Source organism: Haematobia irritans, chromosome 2 (assembly GCF_050003625.1).
Source record: "Haematobia irritans isolate KBUSLIRL chromosome 2, ASM5000362v1, whole genome shotgun sequence".
Classification (NCBI taxonomy): Eukaryota; Metazoa; Arthropoda; class Insecta; order Diptera; family Muscidae; genus Haematobia; species Haematobia irritans.
In genome coordinates this window covers 27,362,265-27,385,018 of record NC_134398.1, presented here as the reverse complement: position 1 = coordinate 27,385,018, position 22,754 = coordinate 27,362,265, and the positions used below count along the sequence as shown (strand labels likewise).

The window sequence follows — 22,754 nt, the reverse complement described above, 5'->3', positions numbered from 1 at the left end:
GGTGGCAGGGATGCCATAATTTGAGTTTGGGTCCGGTGTCGATGTATAGAACATATCCGACAATTGTGAATAACCTTTTTTACTAATTGTTTCACACGAAAAATCCAAAATTCCGATCGAATGACACGAACCATTAGTTGATTGCCACCGTGCATTGTGACCTTGTGAACAAATTCTACAAATAAAAGAGCAAACCGAGAGTCGTATGGAATTAAGATAGGATGGCGTTCGCTATATGTAAGAGCCGGAGATTGAACTAAACGACCGTTTGATCTAAGCACTCCTTTTGAGTCGATAAATGGGTTAAACGATAAAATACTACTGCTTGGCGAGAGTCGCTTCTTTTGAGTCAAAGCTAAATATTCTTCAGCAAAATAATGTTTTTGAGTAACGATGATTAGACGAGTTTTTATATCATTGAGTTCAGATGAGGATATGTCCTCCGACGCAATTCGAGACCGATTTGAACCTGTATTCCGCCAAAAACGCATTACATACGATAGCACCCGATAAGCGCGTGATAAAGATGAGAAACGGGTCAAAGGGTCTTCGAAAACAGTTGTCGCGAAAACTTTAACTTGTTTAGCTTCAAGATTCGTATCTGCGTTGAGTTGAGTTTTGGGCCACCGATCTCTGGGCAATTTCAACCATTCCGGCCCCGTCCACCACAAATGATGTTCTTTTAACTCATCTGGTGAACAACCACGACTCGCGATATCGGCTGGGTTCGATTCAGAGTCCACGTGATTCCAGTTTTCATTACCGACGCTTTCTAAAATTTCGGAAACCCGATTTCCAACAAAAGTGCTCCAAAAACACGGTGGTTTACGAAGCCACGCTAAAACTATGGTGGAGTCAGTCCAGAAATGTGTCGTAAATTGCGTTATTTGTAGATTTGGAAAAATTGCGTTAGCTAACTTTGATAACATAACCGCTCCGCATAACTCTAATCTCGGTAGAGAAATTTTCTTTATTGGAGCCACACGAGTTTTGGCTGCTAAAAGAAAAGTGTCTACTTGGTTTCCGATTTCTACTCGAATATAAAGAGCTGCAGCGTACGCGCTTTCCGACGCGTCACAGAAACCGTGTATTTCGACCGCGCTGGAGGGTGAAAATCGAATCCATCTTGGTACAGATATAGTATTAATAATCGGGCTATTTTTCACAAAATTTCTCCAATTCATAGTGGTTACGGGTCTTAATGTGTCATCCCACCCTATTTTATCTAACCAGACTTGCTGCATCACTAATTTGGCAACTATAATGATCGGAGCAAGCCAGCCGCAAGGGTCGAAAAATTTAGCAATTGTCGATAAAACTTCGCGTTTAGTGAAAAGTTCTCTTTCTTCAACATTTGGCGCTTTAAATGAGAAAGCATCGGTCGCTACATTCCAACGAATGCCAAGGGTCTTGGTTGACGATCCTTCAGAAAGATCTAACCAATTGACAGGCAACAATAAATCAGGATGTAGATCATTTAATAGACGTGGGTCGTTAGAGGTCCATTTCCTCAACTCGAAACCAGCAGAGTCTAAAACAGATGTTAATTGTTTTCTAGCGGCGATGGTGTCTTCAATCGTGTGTCCCCCCGCTAATACATCATCAACGTATAAATTTTCTTTGATTATTTTTGAGCCCAAAGGGTATGAGTCTTGTACATCTTCAGCTAATTGAAGCAGGGTTCTTATTGCCAAAAACGGTGCGCAATTTACGCCAAAAGTGACGGTTAACAATTCAAAATCTTCCACTGGGCCATTTTCGGAGAATCGGAAAAGTATTCTTTGAAACGAAGCTTGATTTGGGTCTATTAATATCTGCCGATACATTTTTGTAACATCGGCGTTGAAAACGTATTTGAAAAAACGCCATTTTAAAATTTGTAACACCAAATCCTGTTGAAGAATAGGCCCTGTATGTAAAATATCGTTAAGACTCTTTTTATTTGAAGTAGGGCTTGATGCATTAAATACCACTCTAAGTTTGGTGGTCGTTCTATCTGGTTTAATAACTGCGTGGTGCGGTAAATAGTAATGAGGGGTCTTGTAAATATTTTGTGGATCAACTTTTCGCATGTGTCCCAATTGAAGATATTCCCTAATAGCAGCGTCGTATTCCGCCTTTATATCAGGGGTCCTGGCCAATTTCTTCTCCATTCTGTGAAATTGTGCAAGTGCAATGTTTCGAGATGCACCAATTTCTGCGCAACTTTTGAATGGTAGAGTCACTATGTATCTTCCCGCTTCATTACGTTTCGTCGTAGACTTGTAATTTGTTTCACAATAAATATCTTCAGCTGACCTCAAAATCTTTTTTGGGGTTTCTTCCACCTCCCAAAAACGTGTGATTATTTTTTCCAAAGATGAGGCACTGTGAAGAGCAATTTTCCTAGTTGTCTCAATATTTTGTTGAATGGGTCCACCAACTATCCATCCAAATACAGTGTCTTGTGCCAATATTGAGCCAAATGATTTCATAGGAACATCATGAGTGTATATGAACGGTCCTATATCAAGCCCGATGAGCATATCAACGGGTCGACTATCAAAGAATTGAGGATCGGCTAATCTAAGATGCCGGAACTCATCAAACAATGTTCGATCAAGAGTATGCGTTGGTAAATTAGACGGAAGGGTCTTTAACACGGGTGCCCAAACCTCTAATTCAAAAGTAGGGTCTATGCGTGAACAAAGATTAAAAACACAAGCCTTTGTAGATGTCTCAGCAACTGTGTCACTCAAACCTGTGACGTGAACTAAATTCCTGACTGTAGGAAGTTGTAATCTGTTTTTGATTCTTTCAGAAATAAATGTCGATTGTGACCCAGGATCAATGATTGCCCTGGCGTCATATCTCTGTCCCTTTGATTCGATTTGAACGATTGCGGTAAACAAAAGTGTAGTTTCGGGTCGTGGAGTGGGTCTATCTTCTTGCAACGTGAGAGTCGTTATACTAGGCCTTTCGTTAGTAGAAGTGGACTGTATACTAGATGAAATCGATGATTGAACTAGAGTGGAACAAGTGGCAGCACTTGCACTAGATTGTGCTCCACCTTGAACCTGATCAACAAAAGTGTTGAGAGCGGCAGCACTTGTGCTAGGTTGTGCTCCGTCTCGTACTTGATGAATTAAAGTGTTGAGAGCAACAGCACTTGCACTAGATTGTGCTGCGTCTCGTGTATGTGTTGTGTTTGTAGGGACAGAGCCAACATTGCCCTTATGTAACAGACTGTGGTGTCGCTGATTACATTCCCTACAACTATAACGACTTTTGCATTCCCGAACTCCATGATCGGCCAATAAACAATTGTAGCATAGATGATTTTGTTTCGTTATTTGTATTCTGTCATTGGGTGACTTTTCCAAAAATTTGGGACAGTTTCGCAACAAATGATTTGTCCGACAAATTGGACAAACGCTTTCACTTTGTTTGCGACTAGGGTTATTAATATTTTTCGAATTATGGTTGGCTTGTGAATTGTTATTATTATTATTGAGTCTTGAACCCGAAGGATTATGTTTCTGAGTGACATTTGTATGAAAACTATTAACACGATTCCCCCTTCTATCATTATCCGATCTTGATTGATTATGTTTCGAATTTTGAATTTTAATATTCCCCACCGATTCCAAAGTTTTAAACTTGTGTGACAGAAAGTCGTCTAATTTCTGCCAACTTGGAAGTGTGGAACAATCCTCTAAACTGTTCTCAAATTCTTCCAAGAATGTACGAGGTAATTTTGTTGAAACAAGGTATACTAATATTGGGTCCCATTCTCCCGTGTCTACTAGTAAAGTTTCCAAAGTTTGTGTACAAGTGTTAATCGTGCGTTGTAATTTTTGTATCGTTGACGCGTTTTCAACTGATACTGTAGGCAAATTAAAGAGAATCCTAAGCTGTTCGTTAACTTGCATCCGTTTATTTTCGTATCTATTTTCTAAATTTCTCCAAGCTATATCGAAACCCTCATTAGTTAGGGGTACATTTGTAATGATTTCCCGCGCTTCTCCCGAAGTTTTTTGGGTCAAATGGAATAACTTCTCGACTTTACTCAATCTTGGGTTATTTATGTAAATTGCAGCAAATAAATCTCTGAATGTAGGCCATTCGCTATACCCGCCCTTAAAAATGTCGGTGTCGCATGGTGGTAATCGTAAATTTGGGGTCGAATTTGGGTCTACTGCCATATTTTGTGTCATTAATGATTCCCTAGCTAATTTTTCCTGATTCTCCCGTTCCTGCCGCGCCGAGATCTGTGAGTTAATCGTACTTAAACCTGTCTTATAGACGTCCATACCGTTTTTATAATGACCGCGAAGCTTATCCTTATCTATAGGAGTCTCTCCCTCAACTGGAACCCTATCTCGACAGTTTACATAAGCCCGCCTAACTTGGTCCCATAACGTATTTAGCTCCACTCGAGCCGCTTCCAACGCGTGTAAATCTTCGGTGGCCGCCTTAACAGATAAAACGCTTTCAACATCCACGAGATCATTTAAGCAATTGGCAAATTTTTCTTTCAAAATTCTATCCATAATGTATTTTAAACTTTTTTGCACCGGTCAAAAAACTAAAATAGTCGCTGGTTCATATCCGGTTCGAAGGACCAAAATGTTCGGAGATGAACTGATGAAGAGCTGGAATGTGAAATAATTTTGCCTTCCGAAATAATTACACGTGAAGAAATTTTAGTTTTAAATTTTAAAATTCAGGAATATTTATTTACAATTGGTTTAGGGTGTAATTTTAATCTAAATTCATTATTTATTATTAGATTTAAGTTTTAAATTAGATTTTAAGGTTTACAATTAGATTTAGAAATTATTTACAAAAGAAATTCAATTTTAGTTCAACTTTTGGAAAGGGTGTAATTAAGGGTTGTTTCAATTTAAATTCATTTGACAATAGGGAATTGTGCAATATAGTTTTAAGTGAAAATATTATGTGCAATTACATGGAATTTTTGGGCAATATAGTATTAAGGCAAATTAATGTATTTTTGTGTTGTGATTTTGTTCTGATGATTTTTTGTTGATGATGATTGTTGTTAGTGGCCGGCACTTTTCTTTTTGGGTTTATGAGTGGGGAATGGGTTGTTATGGTGTTGATGTGTCTTTATGTATCACTGTGTATTAATCGTCTTCACTAATAGTTTACCTGTAAATGTTCTTTATTTTTAAATGTTCACTTCAATGTTTATATGTTTCAAAGTTTGTTTTATTTTTTCAATAACGAATGTTTCACTACACTTGTTTATCACGGGGGGAGATCGGCAGCGCGCACGCGAGTTGATGGTCGGTTCAAGACTGGTTCGTTGCCCTCTTGAGTGATGCTTAGTAGCTGATGCAAAGCTTAGCGACAAAACTACAAGCATCGATCAAAGGGCACCTTTCCAGGTAAACAAATAGAAAAACAAAAGGACACGACGATTAAAAATTATTTGTGCCGCTACGCACAGTGTTTCAAACCGAGTTCAAACAAATTTTGAACATTGACCACACTATAAGTTATGTTAGACCGCATAATCGATACTGCTGCTTGTTAATGTGATCGATAACATATTTTTCGATTATTTAATCATCGCCGAAAATTCGTATCGATTGGCCACGCTATAAGATTCTTTAGAAACACAGACATTCCGTCCGGAATAATTTATAGTCTGGACGGCGCATGAACCACACCACACTCTTAGGAGATATTATGGGAACATCCCTTCCTAGTAATCTTAAGAGATGGCTGGCAGACAATCCTATGTGGAATTTAGAGGAAAAACAAGGAAGGAATAAACAAGGCGGTGAGATAATTTTACGTGGCTGGAGCTCTCCTTCCACCATCAGATGTTCACCTGATTACCTATGCGGACGATTGTCCAATAGTGACATCAGGTAGAGATATCAGGGAGCTTGAGGTGACGATTAATGACTACCTCCTTGCACTTAGGGACTTATTTGTCAGCAGGAATCTGAAACTTTCTGTCCCTAAATCGACGGCGACCATTTTTACATCGTAGACCAAGGAAGTGAACCTTGGAACCCAATATCCATATACGTGGCCAGAGTATCCCTACATGTAAGAACGCCAAGGTTCTTGGTGTGACATTTGATAGTCTGTTCGTCTTTGCTAAACCTGCGGTAGCTAAGAACGTTGGGAGTAGAAACAAGATTCTGAAGACTTTGGCTTGTAGCATCTGGGGGAAAGATAAAGAGACGATGCAAAAGACCTATGAGTCTATTGATCGTCCCTTTTCGATTACGCAGCCTTCGTTTGGACTCCCAGTATTACCGATACCCAATGAAGAAATCTTCAAACGGTGCAAAATACTGCGTTGCGGATTGTCACTGGATGTCACTCTAAGACACCAGAACAGCATCTGCAACACGAGGTCAAAATGCTATCGGTAAGGCAACACTGCATCTTCCTCACCCAACAGCATCTGATAAAGTGCAGAGGGATTAACCACCCAAACCACGCCACATCCAGGAGTGTACCAACCGAAACCCATTCGGTTTCATTTTAAGGATATCCAGTCAATAGACCACTTGATCGGCGATGACAGTGATGAGAGAATAAGGATGGCATTGACGGCGGTTCAGAAGGCAATAGATCTCTCATGTGAGACCTAGCACAGACATTTACCTTTCTATTTTTCATATATATTAATGTAATTTTTTTTTACCATTTCAGATCGTTTAGGTGGCATTATGGGGCTTATGTATGGATTTAGCCTAATTAGCTACATTGAAATTTTTTATTTTGCCTCTGGAAAATATTTCACATTTTATTGGAAACAATGGAAATCAAATGCTCAAAGAAAATTATCTGGACTATCCACAAAGGCTAGAAGTGCCACAAATCGTGAGGAAGTTCAACCAGTCTATGGTTTATATTGGAATGAATTGAAACCAAAAAGTCGATCTTACATAAGGCGGACCTATGAAAAAAATTATTAACTGAATATATGGGATATGTGCACTATGTGATGGATAAGCACATCTCGTAAAAAAAAATATACAACATTATTTATTCTAATAAACTACATACAAAAAAATATGTTTTTCCGACCTTCTTATATGCATTATCCATTGTTGTTAATTATTAACATCTTGAGAAATTTGTGTTAGAATGATATTATAAATTTATTTTATATCTTGAACTTTTGTAATTTTCCCATTTTACCTTTTGAAGTTCATACAATTAAATGTAATCAAAACTTATCTTACTCAATATAATTTGTAATACTTTATTGCAATGTACAAAAATATTAAATAACCTACTAAAATTTTGTTTAATTAACTAATTTAATCTAAAATAGGGTTTTTGGAATTTTCCAATTGGCATACGGTTACGTTGCCTCAGCCGCCTAACTGCCTCGCGTAAATATTTGGGCTGTAAAGCTCCAGTGTCACCCATTTCCTCCATAACATCCAAGGCTGAAATTGTAAGATATACAAAAAATCATTTTAAGGAAGTTAATACAAAAATATTTCTTTAATATATGCTCTGCTCTGAATGAATAAATAAAAAATTTTGCCAAAATTGTACTATTTCTATAGAAGATGACAAAATTTTGAAATTGAGATACAAAAATCATTTTAAGGAAGTCAATACAAACAGATTTCTTTAAAAAAGAGAACATTTTGCCAAAATTATATTTCTATAGAAAATTTTGCCCAAATTTTATTTCTATAGAAAATGTTATCAAAATTTTATTTCTATAGCAAATTTTGTCAAAATTGCATTTCCTAGAAAATTTTATCAGTATTATTTCCATAGAAAATTTTGTCAAAATTTTATTTCTATAGAAAATTTTGTCAAAATTGTATTTCCATAGAAATTTTTATCAATATGTTATTTCTATAGAAAATTTTGTCAAAATTTTATTTCTATAGAAAATTTTGTCAAAATTTTATTTCTATAGAAATTTTTGTCAAAAATTTATTTCCATAGAAAATTTTGTCAAAATTTTATTTCTATAGAAAATTGTGTCAAAATTTTATTTCTGTAAAAAATGTCAAAATGTTATTGCTATAGAAAATTTTGTCAAAATTTTATTTCTATAGAAAATTTTGTCAAAATTTTATTGCTATAAAAAAATTGTGTCCAAATTTCATTTCTATAGAGGATTTTATCAAAATTTTATTTCTATAGAAAATTTTGTCAAAATTGTATTTCTATAGAAAATTTTGTCAAAATTGTATTTCTATAGAAAATTTTGTCAAAATTTTATTTCTATAGAAAATTTTGTCAAAATTTTATTTCTATAGAAATTTTTGTCAAAATTTTATTTCTATAGAAAATTTTGTCAAAATTTTATTTCTATAGATAATTTTGTCAAAATTTTATTTCTATAGAATTTGTATTGCTATAGAAAATGTTGTCAAAATTTTATTGCTATAGAAAATTGTGTCAAAATTTTATTTCTATAGAAAATTTTGTATTTTTTTTTTCTATAGAATATTTTGTCAAAATTTTACTTCTATAGAAAATTTTATTTCTATAGAAAATTTTATTTCTATAGAAAATTTTGTCAAAATTTTATTTCTATAGAAAATTTTGTCAAAATTTTATTTCTATAGATAAGTTTGTCAACATTTTTTTTCTATAGAATATTTTGTCAAAATTTTATTTCTATAGAAAATTTTATCAAAATTTTATTTCTATAGAAAATTGTATTGCTATAGAAAATTTTATCAAAATTTTATTTCTATAGAAAATTTTGTCAAAATTGTATTTCCATAGAAATTTTTATCAATATGTTATTTCTATAGAAAATTTTGTCAACATTTTATTTCTATAGAAAATTTTGTCAAAATTTTATTCCTACAGAAATTTTTGTCCAAAATTTATTTCCATAGAAAATTTTGTCAAAATTTTATTTCTATAGAAAATTGTGTCAAAATTTTATTTCTGTAGAAAATGTTGTCAAAATTTTATTTCTATAGAAAATTTTGTCAAAATTGTATTGCTATAGAAAATTTTGTCAAAATTTTATTGCTATAAAAAATTGTGTCAAAATTTCATTTCTATAGAAAATTTTATCAAAATTTTATTTCTATAGAAAATTTTGCCAAAATTGTATTTCTATAGAAAATTTTGTCAAAATTTTATTTCTATAGAAAATTTTGTCAAAATTTTATTTCTATAGATAAGTTTGTCAACATTTTTTTTCTATAGAATATTTTGTCAAAATTTTATTTCTATAGAAAATTTTATCAAAATTTTATTTCTATAGAAAATTGTATTGCTATAGAAAATTTTGTCAAAACTTTATTTCTATAGAAAATTTTGTCAAAATGTTATTGCTATAGAAAATTTTGTCAAAATTTTATTTCTATAGAAAATTTTGTCAAAATTTTACTTCTGTAGAAAATTTTGTCAAAATTTTATTTCTATAGAAAATTTTGCCAAAATTTTATTTCTGTAGAAAATTTTGTCAAAATTTTATTTCAATAGAAAATTTTTTCAAAATTTTTTTTCAATATAAAATTTTATCAAAATTTTATTTCTATAGAAAATTGAGTCAAAATTTTATTTCTATAGAAAATTTTGTCAAAATTTTATTTCTATAGAAAATTTTGTCAAAATTTTATTTCTATAGAAAATTTTGTCAAAATTTTATTTCTATAGAAAATTGAGTCAAAATTTTATTTCTATAGAATATTTTGTCAAAATTTTATTTCTATAGAAAATTTTATCAAAATTTTATTTCTGAGAAAATGTTGGCAAAATTTTATTTCTATAGAAAATTTGTGAAGTACTTCTTAGTTGGAGGGGATTATTTTGAAAAATCTACCAAAACATCAAGAATTCTACCTACGTCAGGTACGCTATCAATCACTGATAGGTAGGAATTGAGGCGGCTTGAAACCTGATGGGAATGATTTGTCAGAGGGTAGCCTATTTACATGGATAACCACCGCACTTCATACTGATGGTGTAGCTCTGGTGCCTTTAAATGATAGTGGCAGCAACCCGATGTTCATTCAACTTAATTTGTTTTGAAAAGCTGCTTCAATTTTATTATAGTTACTTACCTTCTTCTACTATTTCACCAACAAAAACTTTGGCTATTCCAGACATGGCAATTACAACATTCTGGGAAACTGAACACCCAGTAATAGTTTGCATTAGACGTTTGACCGCTGCTTTGGGAAAGGCTGATCTTCTATACATTTCATAACGATCTAGTTGCTCTTCTGTGAAATTGGAAACCAATACCCTAAAATATAAACAATAGTCAATAAATACGTCTGCTATGTATACCCTTTGAATAAAAACCAGTAAGGAAAGTCTAAAGTCGGGCGGGGCCGACTATATTATACCCTGCACCACTTTGTAGATCTAAATTTTCGATACCATATCCCATCCGTCAAATGTGTTGGGGCTATATATAAAGGTTTGTCCCAAATACATAAATTTAAATATCACTCGATCTGGAAGAATTTGATAGAATTCTACAAAATCTATAGACTCAAAATTTAAGTCGGCTAATGCACTAGGGTGGAACACAATGTTAGTAAAAAAAATATGGGAAACGTTTAAGTCTGAAGCAATTTTAAGGAAACTTCAAAAAAGTTTATTTATGATTTATCGCTCGATATATATGTATTAGAAGTTTAGGAAAATTAGAGTCATTTTTACAACCTTTCGATTAAGCAGTGGCGATTTTACAAGGAAAATGTTGGTATTTTGACCATTTTTGTCGAAATCAGAAAAACATATATATGGGAGCTATATCTAAATCTGAACCGATTTCAACCAAATTTGGCACGCATAGCTACAATGCTAATTCTACTCCCTGTGCAAAATTTCAACTAAATCGGAGTTAAAAATTGGCCTCTGTGGTCATATGAGTGTAAATCGGGCGAAAGCTATATATGGGAGATATATCCAAATCTGAACCGATTTCAACCAAATTTGGCACGCATAGTAACAATGCTAATTATACTCCCTGTGCAAAATTTCAACTAAATCGGAGTTAAAAATTGGCCTCTGTGCTCATATGAGTGTAAATCGGGAGAAAGGTATATATGGGAGATATATCTAAATCTGAACCGATTTCAACCAAATTTGGCACGCATGGCTACAATGCTAATTCTACTCCCTGTGCAAAATTTCAACTAAATCGGAGTTAAAAATTGGCCTCTGTGGTCATATGAGTGTAAATCGGGCGAAAGCTATATATGGGAGCTATATCTAAATCTGAACAGATTTTGCTGATATTTTGCAAGTTTTTCGAGACTCATAGAATATTCGGATGTACGGAATTTGAGGAAGATCGGTTGATATACACGCCAATTATGACCAGATCGGTGAAAAATATATATGGCAGCTATATCTAAATCTGAACCGATTTTTTCCAAAATCAATAGGGATCGTCTTTGAGCCGAAACAGGATCCTATACCAAATTTTAGGACAATCGGACTAAAACTGCGAGCTGTACTTTGCACACAAAAATACATCAACAGACAGACAGACAGACAGACGGACAGACAGACGGACAGACAGACAGACGGACATGGCTAAATCGACTCAGAATTTAATTCTAAGCCGATCCGTATACTAAAAGGTTGGTCTATGATTACTCCTTCTTGGCGTTACATACAAATGCACAAACTTATTATACCCTGTACCACAGTAGTGGTGAAGGGTATAAAAACTGGGGAACGTTAACTTACTGCATTTTTTCTCTCTCCTCCTCTTCCATTTCTTTTTTACTCTTTTGTTTCTTATTTTGTGGCTGATCATCTCCATCATCTCGGTGATCTGAGTTTTCCGATTTAATTCTTTGATTTTCTTCTCTACTATCGCCAAATTCTTCTCGATTATCCTCAGATTTGTGACCACCACCCTGTTCATCGGACGACGAATTCTGGCTGCTCTCACTTGTCTTGTGGTTGTCTTGATGATGGGAATCAAAAAATTTCAAATCATCTGAATCATCCAAGCTATTTGATTTTGTTGGTGGAAAGAAAATATCGTCCATTTTAGAATTATTTGACTATGATGTGAAGTGAAATATTTTGGTTTGTTTATGACGGCAATTTGCTTTCATATTTTGGTTGTGTTCATTAAGACTTTTGACATTTGGAGAAACTCAGATGTGCTTTTTCACATACCGAATGGTAAAATGGAAGCGGTCATAATGGGTATGTTCGGGTACAAATTATGCACAAAAACATGCAAGAAGGTAGAGTGGGCTTCGATTTTACAACATATAAAAAACAACGACATTATAAAAAAATGCACCTCTACCAGATACACGTGAAATTTACTCTTCACCTCCAAAAAAATTTTCTGCTACCTTAAAAAATACATTGCTATGTTTGCTACCCAAAATTCCGTTATACGTTGTTATCGATTGTTTACATGGTTTGTTATTGGCACGCAAATTTCGCTAGAGGTGCATATCGGTTTTTATTAGGGCTGCCATTCGGGATCGATTTTTATTAGGGCTGTCACCCGGGAGAAACCCCGTCCCGAAAATCTAGGGACTTTTTATTTTGAATCCCGGGATTTTTCGGGATCCCGAAAAATATTTCCAAATTGTTAAATATGTGGTTTTTTAGCATTATTTATTAATAAATTGTAGTCAAATGGCCCTTTAATTTTATACAACAATGACTTCATGTGAAATGGAATTCTTGCAACATAAAATAAAATGTAATGATAAAACGACGATATGCCAAGATCGCGTTTAAGCTAAGTACTATGTTCAGGATTCAAGCTGAAAACCATCTTGTTTTCACGGTTACTTTTTTTAATTAATTAATTTAGAAATATAAAACTATTTGCAATCAATTTCATGGATCTTTTCCATTCACTATTTGGCAAGACTTGATCAAAATATAATCATCTTCATAAATATATTGGTACTTTTAATTTAGCGTTTTGGTGAAAACCCCGAACATAGTTCTCACCTTTATCTGATAAAAATTTTGATGACTGAAGTACGAAAGATTACCACAAGTGTACGAAAATATACGTACTATAATCAAAATCCTTAATCCTGAAATTGCTTTTTAATTATTTTTTTTCTTTTCTTTTTTTCATATTGTTTAGTTGGACTTGTTTTGTTAAATATGATACCAATTTGAAATTGCTTTTTAATTTACTCTTATGTTCTTTTTTTGTTTTTTGTTTTAATTGAATTAAATTAAATTGGTTTAATGTATGTACAACAATTTTTTTGCGATGCATTTAAAGAATCCCTAATATTTCGGGATCACGAAAATTATCTTGGAAATCCCGGGATTTCGGGACGGGATCTATCCCTAGTTTTTATGCAAACAGTCGATATCACCGTCCTCATGAACATTTAAAAATTTCCGACGAGTTTTGGATATCGTATACGACTGTTTTCGACGTGGTGGAGATTCTCAGAGCGCCGTCGAATTTAAAAAATGTTTGCAAGGTTAAATAAATTATAATAAGCTAGTTGCGCTTGGCGTTTCACAAAATATAAAATGACTCTTGTAACGATAGTGATGGCAATATACTTTCATGTACATTTTGATACGCTTTCCCATCGCAGTTGGCGATTGTTTTAGTGTCACGAGTCTGTGGTAGCGATGAGGATGAAATGGAACTTTGAAATGCTGGCAGGGAAATAAAACCAAAAATGAAGTACTGAAAACATAGTTATTACGCTTAAAAGAGGTATATTGGTGAACAATTTTTGAATCCTTCAAGAATAAACACTGACAGACACTGGAGCATCAGCCGAATATAGCAGAATTGCAACTTATAAATCAACATACGTAATTCCTATTTTAAGGCATTATGTTCAATGTGTTTTTATACGTATAAATGGTATTATAAATTAAATTAGTACTTTTTTGGACTAATTTTGGTCCGATCGCACCGAAATGGCAACCTTGCTTTTGGGAAATGTCTGTTTTTTTTTTTGTTGAGAACGTGATTTTCTCAACAATTTCTCTTCTTTAATATTCTCTCGAAAATATATTTGCAAAATTGTTGAAAGTTAGCATTTTTCAAACGTTTGTGTTTATTGGAAGGCTTGAATTGTTTTTTGCTCTATCACAAACAGCTGACACGTCACGAACATTGACGATACGTTTACGACGGCATAACCACATCTTTCGAACGAAACGTGCAATTGGAGGGTATAAAATTATTTCTTTCCGTGGTTTCGGTTTCAGGTTGTTTGATATTCCATAGAGCTTTACAAAATTAAACAAGAATATAAAATATTCTCTATCTTTGTACTATATTAGTCATAAATCCAAAGCTCTAGAACATGTCGGCTGTTGTAGAAGAAACAAAGGTTGATGGCAATGTCCAGGCAACAAATCAGGAAAAGGCCGAGGAATCGAATAATGCCACCACACAAGACGAGACAAAAAAACAGAAGAAGCCCAAACCCAATAATAAGAAATTAAGACAAGGTAAGTTCTCAAAGATATCAAAAACAAGAGATTAGTAAGAAATAAAATTGGTCATGATGGAAGTGTGATATTGACTACCTACATTCGAATATAGAAAAAGACCCTCAAATACAAATGGACTTTTCTTTGCATGGGGTTATTGAAGCAAAAAGTTTCTTAAGCTTCCTATTTGTGTTTTACCGGTATAGTATTTTTTCATACTAAAGCCATCCCAATAAACACAGGATGAGCGTTTTTCAAATGCAACACCTCTTCAGTTTGAGGGTAAATATCATTTTCAACATAAATTCAACTTGACTTGAAAAAGCTCATCTTCAATTCATCTTCAAATTGTTTGCGAATTACAACCAATTTGGCAAAATGTTGACGAAAACTTTGAAAATGTGTTGAAGATAATTGGAGAAAACTTTGACAAAACACTACCCTGAAATGCAACGAAAAAACCACATGGTTTTCAATACTACTTTGGACAACAAAGTTCGTGGAAGAAATACAAAAATGTGGAAATTTTTTAATAATCAATTGAAATTGCTTATAATAATTGGTAAGTAAAACTAAAACACGAAATGAAAACTTGAAGGAAGTCACTAAACTCAAATCTCTTTGCAGACAACTAAAATATTTGGATGCTGATTCTTGGACACATTAAGAGGCTGGCCGATGAAAAATGGTAGTGGCTTATCGAGAAGAGAAAGTTTCCATAAATCAAAGTGCAACCAAAAAAACTTGGTATTTATGCTTTTCCATATCAACAACTACTGGATGATCGCATCATCGGTTTAATTTGTTATTTTGTGCATTGAAATTGCTGGAAATTTATTCCAATTATCTGGCCATCAAGTTCCTGAAAATTGCCAGTATTTTAATAACAACAATTTTGTAACACCAACGTTCTTGAGGAAATCACGAAGTACGTGGTCAGTTGGAAGAAATACAAATTGGTAAGTCAAAATAAAAAGTGAAATGAAAATATAATGGAAATCACAAAACTCGATTGTTTTGCAGAAAACTAAAATCATTGAATGGTATATTCTTGGAAGATGTTGGCCGATGAAAAACCGATGAAGGAAACAACAAAGAAAAGTTTTCAGAAAACTTACAAAGTGCAACCAACTAAAACAAAGTGCAACAATTCCTATATCAAGGACTTCTGGATGAAAATGTGCATCATCGGTTTAATTTGTTATTTTGTGAATTGAAATTGCTGGAAATTTATTCCAATTATCTGGCCATCAAGTTCCTGAAAATTGCCAGTATTTTAATAACAACAATTTTGTAATACCAACGTTCTTGAGGAAATCACGAAGTACCTGGTCAGTTGGAAGAAATACAAATTGGTAAGTCAAAATAAAAAGTGAAATGAAAACATAATGGAAATCACAAAACTCGATTGTTTTGCAGAAAACTAAAATCATTGAATGGTATATTCTTGGAAGATGTTGGCCGATGAAGGAAACAACAAAGAAAAGTTTTCAGAAAACTTACAAAGTGCAACCAACTAAAACAAAGTGCAACAATTCCTATATCAAGAACTTCTGGGTGAAAATGTGCATCATCGGTTTAATTTGTTATTTTGTGAATTGAAATTGCTGGAAATTTATTCCAATTATCTGGTCATCAAGTTCCTGAAAATTGCCAGTATTTTAATAACAACAATTTTGTAACACCAACATTCTTGAGGAAATCACGAAGTACGTGGTCAGTTGGAAGAAATACAAATTGGTAAGTCAAAATAAAAAGTGAAATGAAAACATAATGGAAATCACAAAACTCGATTGTTTTGCAGAAAACTAAAATCATTGAATGGTATATTCTTGGAAGATGTTGGCCGATGAAGGAAACAACAAAGAAAAGTTTTCAGAAAACTTACAAAGTGCAACCAACTAAAACAAAGTGCAACAATTCCTATATCAAGAACTTCTGGGTGAAAATGTGCATCATCGGTTTAATTTGTTATTTTGTGAATTGAAATTGCTGGAAATTTATTCCAATTATCTGGTCATCAAGTTCCTGAAAATTGCCAGTATTTTAATAACAACAATTTTGTAACACCAACATTCTTGAGGAAATCACGAAGTACGTGGTCAGTTGGAAGAAATACAAATTGGTAAGTCAAAATAAAAAGTGAAATGAAAACATAATGGAAATCACAAAACTCGATTGTTTTGCAGAAAACTAAAATCATTGAATGGTATATTCTTGGAAGATGTTGGCCGATGAAGGAAACAACAAAGAAAAGTTTTCAGAAAACTTACAAAGTGCAACCAACTAAAACAAAGTGCAACAATTCCTATATCAAGAACTTCTGGGTGAAAATGTGCATCATCGGTTTAATTTGTTATTTTGTGAATTGAAATTGCTGGAAATTTATTCCAATTATCTGGTCATCAAGTTCCTGAAAATTGCCAGTATTTTAATAACAACAATTTTGTAACACCAACATTCTTGAGGAAATCACGAAGTACGTGGTCAGTTGGAAGAAATACAAATTGGTAAGTCAAAATAAAAAGTGAAATGAAAACATAATGGAAATCACAAAACTCGATTGTTTTGCAGAAAACTAAAATCATTGAATGGTATATTCTTGGAAGATGTTGGCCGATGAAAAACCGATGAAGGAAACAACAAAGAAAAGTTTTCAGAAAACTTACAAAGTGCAACCAATTAAAACAAAGTGCAACAATTCCTATATCAAGAACTTCTGGATGAAAATGTGCATTACATCAATTTACCCGTCATCAGTTTGATATTTTGTGATTTCCTCTTGCTGGAATCTATTCTAACACACAAGCCAGCAAGATCCTCGATAGTAATTATTTCAAATTGCCAGCATATTAATGACACCAACATTATGGAGGAAATGGAATTATACATGTAAAAATGTTTAAGATATTTAAAGTTGTATTCATAGTTTTATTTATTAATACGTTTAATAAGATAATTACATTTTGATTGGTATAATATTATTATTTTCATATATTATTAATGTTATTTTTAAGATTATTATATTTGTTAACGAAAAAATAATAAAATTTACAAAATCCCTAGAAATTTAGTATTGACTTTCAGTTAGAACTAGGATTGACTTTCATACAAATTGTGGTTTGAAAGTATTCGCAACAATGCTAGTTTTTTATTTTTCTCACATTGAAAACTGTTTGAGAAATTATTGAGTAGCGATGCATTTAAATTTGAGGATTACAATTGAGAAATTATTGCTATTTTGTTGAATTTTACTGTTGAGGGTAATGTCTGTTTTTTGTTGAGAACGCGATTTTCTCAACAATTTCTCAACTTGAATATTACCCTAATTCTTTGAAAAAATGTTTGAAAAATTATTGAATTTTAGTATTTTTCAAACGTTTGTGTTTATTGGGATGTTCCCGTTTCAGAAGCTGCTGCGAAAAAGGCAGCTGATGGTGGCGGCGAGGATGGTGGCAATACTGCCGCCTCTGAAGCCCAAGAAAAGAGTGCCGAGAATGGTGAATCGGGAGATGGCGAAAAGAAATCAGCCAACAAAAAGAAGAATAAAAACAAAAACAAAGGACAAAAGAAGGGAGGTCAAACAGATCCTCCTTCGGTACCCATTTCGGAACTTTTCCCCGATGGCAATTTTCCCGAAGGTGAAATAATGAAACATCCTGTCCCCAAAGATTGGTCCGATGATCGTACTGCAGTAGATCGTTTTACATCGGAAGAAAAACGCGCCTTGGATCGTATGCACAACGATATATATCAGGAATTGCGTCAGGCTGCTGAGGCCCATAGACAAACTCGTCAATATATGCAACGTTATATTAAACCAGGCATGACCATGATTCAAATATGTGAAGAATTGGAGAATACAGCACGTCGTTTGATTGGTGAAAATGGTTTAGAAGCTGGTTTGGCCTTTCCCACCGGTTGTTCGTTGAATCATTGCGCTGCCCATTACACACCCAATGCTGGTGATACCACTGTCCTCGGCTATGATGATGTGTGTAAAATCGATTTCGGTACACACATTAAGGGTCGTATTATTGATTGCGCATTTACTCTGACATTTAACGATAAATATGATAAATTATTGCAAGCGGTAAAAGATGCTACCAACACTGGTATCAAGGAAGCTGGTATTGATGTGCGTCTATGTGATATTGGCGCTGCCATTCAAGAAGTTATGGAATCGTATGAAGTAGAATTGGATGGTAAAACATATCAAGTGAAGGCGATACGTAATTTGAATGGTCATTCGATTAGTCCATATCGTAAGTACATTGTAATTTTGCTTTGTTTTTTTTTTTCTTCTTATAAATATTGTTAATTATCATTTATGGGGGTATCAAATATATGCAATAATGCAATTTTTCTGGTCAGTTGCATTCATTAAGAGTCCGGCCAATCCGACATATTTTTTTACAATTTGGATCTGAAAGTCCACTGTATTGTACCGGTCAATCCGGCATATTTTTTACAATTCGGAGCTGAAGGTCCACTGTAATGAAGGTCCACCGTTGTAGACCGATTTCTCTGGGTGATAAATGGCTATTGTACAATTAAGCTGTTGTCTAAGCTTTGTAGAATAGATGTAGAGTTTAAATTAAAACTTGTCCCCGCAGCTTTATATCTCCAAGGGGAATGACATGACTGATAGCCGAGAGAAGGAAAATCGGTTCGTCCAATAACTGGATTCCTCTTGTGTTTTAATTAGCAGAACAAACCAATTTATTCTAGACACATCGGCTATAATGAGCGAAATTTTCAACTACAGCTAAATCCAAATGTTACAACACCACAAATGATATTTTATCGTGGTCTAGATTTTCATGTATCTTGGTTGATTATAGCCACGAGGAGAATGCTCGGCTTGCATGATTTACCTTTGCTCAATTTATCGCCTGGCATAATAAGCAAATTTAAATTGAGTCTGCTGGGTAAAAAAGAACGAATCGATCTCAATATTCGAAACTAACCACAAGTTAGTTTCGAAGATTGGCATGGTTAGGCTTAGATATAGTGGCAGCCCATTATTTCAGCCTCACCTAGACTATTCAGTCCATTGTGACACCATAGGCGTGAACTTTTGTCTTATAACTGATTGCTGCTGATGCCATGTTAAGCTCAACAGCAAGGGACCTACTTTTTAAAGGCCTAATGGCGTTTGGCATATGTATACGACAACCTAGAGAACCTTAGAAGCACTTAGAAACACTTAATGCTGTTCAGCCGAAACTGAGATTGTCATGACTTCAATCTCAATTTCGACTTGGTCTTTAAGACAGGCACGATAGCCATTGGACCACATTGGGATTTTTAGTACGATTGGTTGCGAAAATCATGTCAATGTGTCGCCTAACGAATTTGACCAGCTACGATAAATCGAACGGCCGTTGCATTAATTATGTCTCGGGTATTCATCTCTCTAATCTGAACACCCAAGGAATTATTCCAATTGACTTTATCCTGTTTTGTATACGTCCGACTCTTAGTGATGAAGAAGTTGGAAGTGTGTTGAAACTAATGAAATACTATCGTTCAAAAGATCAGGATATGCTAAATAAAAAAATTATTGCCACCAATATTTCTGGTGGAGGCATTATAGTTTACCGCGAGAAAACTTGGAATCAGCAATATACTCTGACAATATACTTTTTATTTATTTTCGAAAATCACAAAAAGTAAAAAAGTCGACTTTTCCAAATTTAAAAAAAAAATTGGAAAAGCAGAGCTGTTGGTCCTAATTACAATTCCTATCCACTACTAAAATCGTTTACAACTTTTAGAGAGGGATGGAATATTCGATATTGGGCTTTCACTTTATCGTAGCTAAACGAATAATCGGCCTTCGGTATTCGGACAAAAGTTGATAATCGGCCTTCGGCGTCAAGAGGCCTATTAACCGAAGCAGATGTGGTTTTTAATAATTTGCTTCAGTCAGAACACCCAGTAAAAAATAAAACAAAAAGTTCAAAGTCCTCCATATGGGAAAAATATGATTCCATGCCTATTCAAATTGAAAAGAGTAAAAAACAGTATTAAAGAATAAGATGGATTCATATATTACGGATCCTACCATGCTACGTAGGGAGTCATCGTGGTGCAATGGTTAGCAGCATGTCCGCCTTGCATACACAGTGTCGTGGTTCAAACCCAGTTTCGACCAAACACCAAAAAGTTTTTCAGCAGTGGATTATCCCACGCCAGTAATGCTGGTGACATTTCTGAGTGTTTCAAAGCTTCTCTATGTGGTTTCACTGCAATGTGGAACGCCGTTCGGACTGGGCTATAAAAAGGAGATCCCTTGTCATTGAACTTAACATGGAATCGGGCAGCACTCAGTGATAAGTGCGAAGTTCACCACTGTGGTATCACAATGGACTGAATAGTCTAAGTGAGACTGAAATATCGGGGTACTTAACCTAAGCTACTATGCTACGTAATGGTAACATATTTGAATATTGGATGAGTTCTTAGTTTCAATATTTAACATATTTAGCGCTCCACCGACAAGTGTGGCCAGCGAACAATTGTTTAGTGCAGCGGGATGTCTTTCTTGCGAAAGACGATCGAGTTTGCATGGCGAAAATGTACAAAAAGTTCTTTTTTCATTATAATATATAACTACTTAATTTTGAATATTAAAAAATCTGTAAGTTCTAAAAATAGTATTAAAAGTCCTGAATTACTTTAATTTGTTGATTTTTATGCCTTTGTTCAAATATGGAAATATTGAACTTAAACTTCTAACTTTGCATACGATACACATGGCTCTCACAGAAAAAATGTTTGTGTACATTTTCCAGGTCTGTGACAGTGTGAAATATAGATCAGAAAACCTCTTCAGTTTGACACCTCATTAAAGTAATACATGTACGATTATAAAAGTTCTTGTTTGTTTCCCCAACTCAACGATTTGTAGCCTATCCCCTTCCAAATGGAGTACCAATGTGAATCTCTTTACATATATGTACAGCTCAGTTCAGAATATATAAAAGCAAGAAGGTAGATTCTTTTAATCGTATTGGTGTGATAACAGTTGAATTTCATAATTACTAGACCATTTAAAGATTATTGAACTGTATGGCACCACTCATAGACACTCAAAAATAAAAACAATCGAATCACATTGTAATTCTCATATATGTTAAATTTTTTGTTGTTGCGATTAACAAACTAATTTCTTTTACTTTACAGGTATTCATGCTGGCAAAACTGTACCCATTGTTAAGGGAGGAGAATCTACTCGTATGGAAGAAAATGAATTCTATGCCATTGAAACATTCGGTTCAACTGGTCGTGGTCTAGTCCATGATGATATGGATTGCTCGCATTATATGAAAAACTTTGATGCCCCCTTTGTGCCATTGCGTTTGCAATCGTCTAAACAACTGTTGGGTACCATCAATAAACATTTTGGCACTCTGGCCTTCTGTAAACGTTGGTTGGATCGTGCTGGTGCAACTAAATATCAAATGGCTTTAAAGGATTTATGTGACAAAGGTGTCGTTGAAGCCTATCCACCACTGTGCGATATTAAAGGATGTTATACAGCTCAATATGAACACACTATTATGTTGCGACCCACATGCAAAGAAATTGTCTCACGTGGTGATGATTATTAAGTTATCATATAGAAGCAAAAAACGAGTGCCGTGTGTTTGTTTACGATGAAATTGTGCCACGATGAAGCAAGTGGAGTAATATGGGTTTATAAAAATGCTTGAAAGATTAAAAAAAAACAGCATCATGATTTGAAATTGATACATACATATATACATTACCTACATTTATTTTATATAAAACAAAAAGAAATCAGTCAACTATATATTTCGTTTATTTTTACCAAAATGGAAGGGACAAAATCCCCTTGTTTTCTTTCTTAATTATTGTTGTTATCAAATAACAAAATATTTGTTTGAATTTGGATACGAATATCTTTCAACAATTGCTCGATATTTACTAATAAAGAAAAAATTATTTCATATTGCTAAATTCCGAGATTAAATTACGTTTAATTTACCTTACAAAACAAGGCAACACAAGATAGGAACAACATACAATTTTAACAATAATTTTCTTTAGAAAAAAAATTGAAAAAATTTTCTATAGAAATAGATTTTTGACAAAATTTTCTATAGAAAACAAAAAATGTCGACAAAATTTTTTATAGAAATAAAATTTTGACAAAATTATCTATCGAAATAAAATTTTGACAAAATTTTCTATAGAAATAAAATTTTGACAAAATATTCTATAGAAATAAAATTTTGACCAAATTTTCGTTAGAAGTAAAATTTTGACAAAATTTTCTATAGAAATAAAATGTTGACAAAATTTTCTATAGAAATAAAATTTTGACAAAATTTTCT

At 33.7% G+C, this 22,754-nt stretch overlaps 3 protein-coding genes and 1 long non-coding RNA gene across 5 annotated transcripts in view; 3 read left to right on the top strand and 1 right to left on the bottom strand.

Annotated features, from left to right (window-relative positions):
- The window catches only part of ppk18 (pickpocket 18), a 41,527-nt gene extending 34,311 nt beyond the window's left edge, over positions 1-7,216 (top strand). Inside the window, exon 13 of the mRNA XM_075294278.1 lies at positions 6,682-7,216. Coding sequence (XP_075150393.1) covers positions 6,682-6,947 — 266 coding nt within the window. The 3' untranslated portion in view covers positions 6,948-7,216. The remainder of the gene's footprint in view (positions 1-6,681) is intronic.
- Positions 7,209-12,063, bottom strand: Taf11 (TATA-box binding protein associated factor 11). Its single transcript, XM_075293632.1, has 3 exons — positions 11,677-12,063; positions 10,032-10,216; positions 7,209-7,427 (listed from the first exon to the last, which is right to left on the bottom strand). Exons 1-3 carry the CDS (start codon positions 11,982-11,984, stop codon positions 7,291-7,293), a joined length of 630 nt encoding a protein of 209 aa, XP_075149747.1. The 5' UTR covers positions 11,985-12,063; the 3' UTR covers positions 7,209-7,290.
- Positions 12,064-14,007: 1,944 nt separating this feature from the next.
- und (methionyl aminopeptidase und) lies at positions 14,008-22,377 on the top strand. Of its 2 annotated transcripts, XM_075293629.1 has the most exons (4): positions 14,008-14,160; positions 14,236-14,406; positions 17,799-18,653; positions 21,580-22,377. In XM_075293629.1, the coding sequence occupies exons 2-4, from the start codon at positions 14,259-14,261 to the stop codon at positions 22,005-22,007; spliced, it is 1,431 nt and encodes a 476-aa protein (XP_075149744.1). In that variant the 5' UTR covers positions 14,008-14,160; positions 14,236-14,258; the 3' UTR covers positions 22,008-22,377. The 2 variants fall into 2 exon arrangements, with proteins under 2 accessions (XP_075149744.1, XP_075149743.1); XM_075293628.1 differs by having other exon boundaries at positions 14,102-14,406.
- On the top strand, positions 14,630-17,457 carry LOC142223776 (uncharacterized). Its single transcript, XR_012718893.1, has 7 exons — positions 14,630-14,950; positions 15,016-15,347; positions 15,412-15,743; positions 15,808-16,128; positions 16,193-16,513; positions 16,578-16,898; positions 16,963-17,457. It is a non-coding gene; the product is annotated as an uncharacterized LOC142223776 (long non-coding RNA).
- Positions 22,378-22,754: the final 377 nt, after the last annotated feature.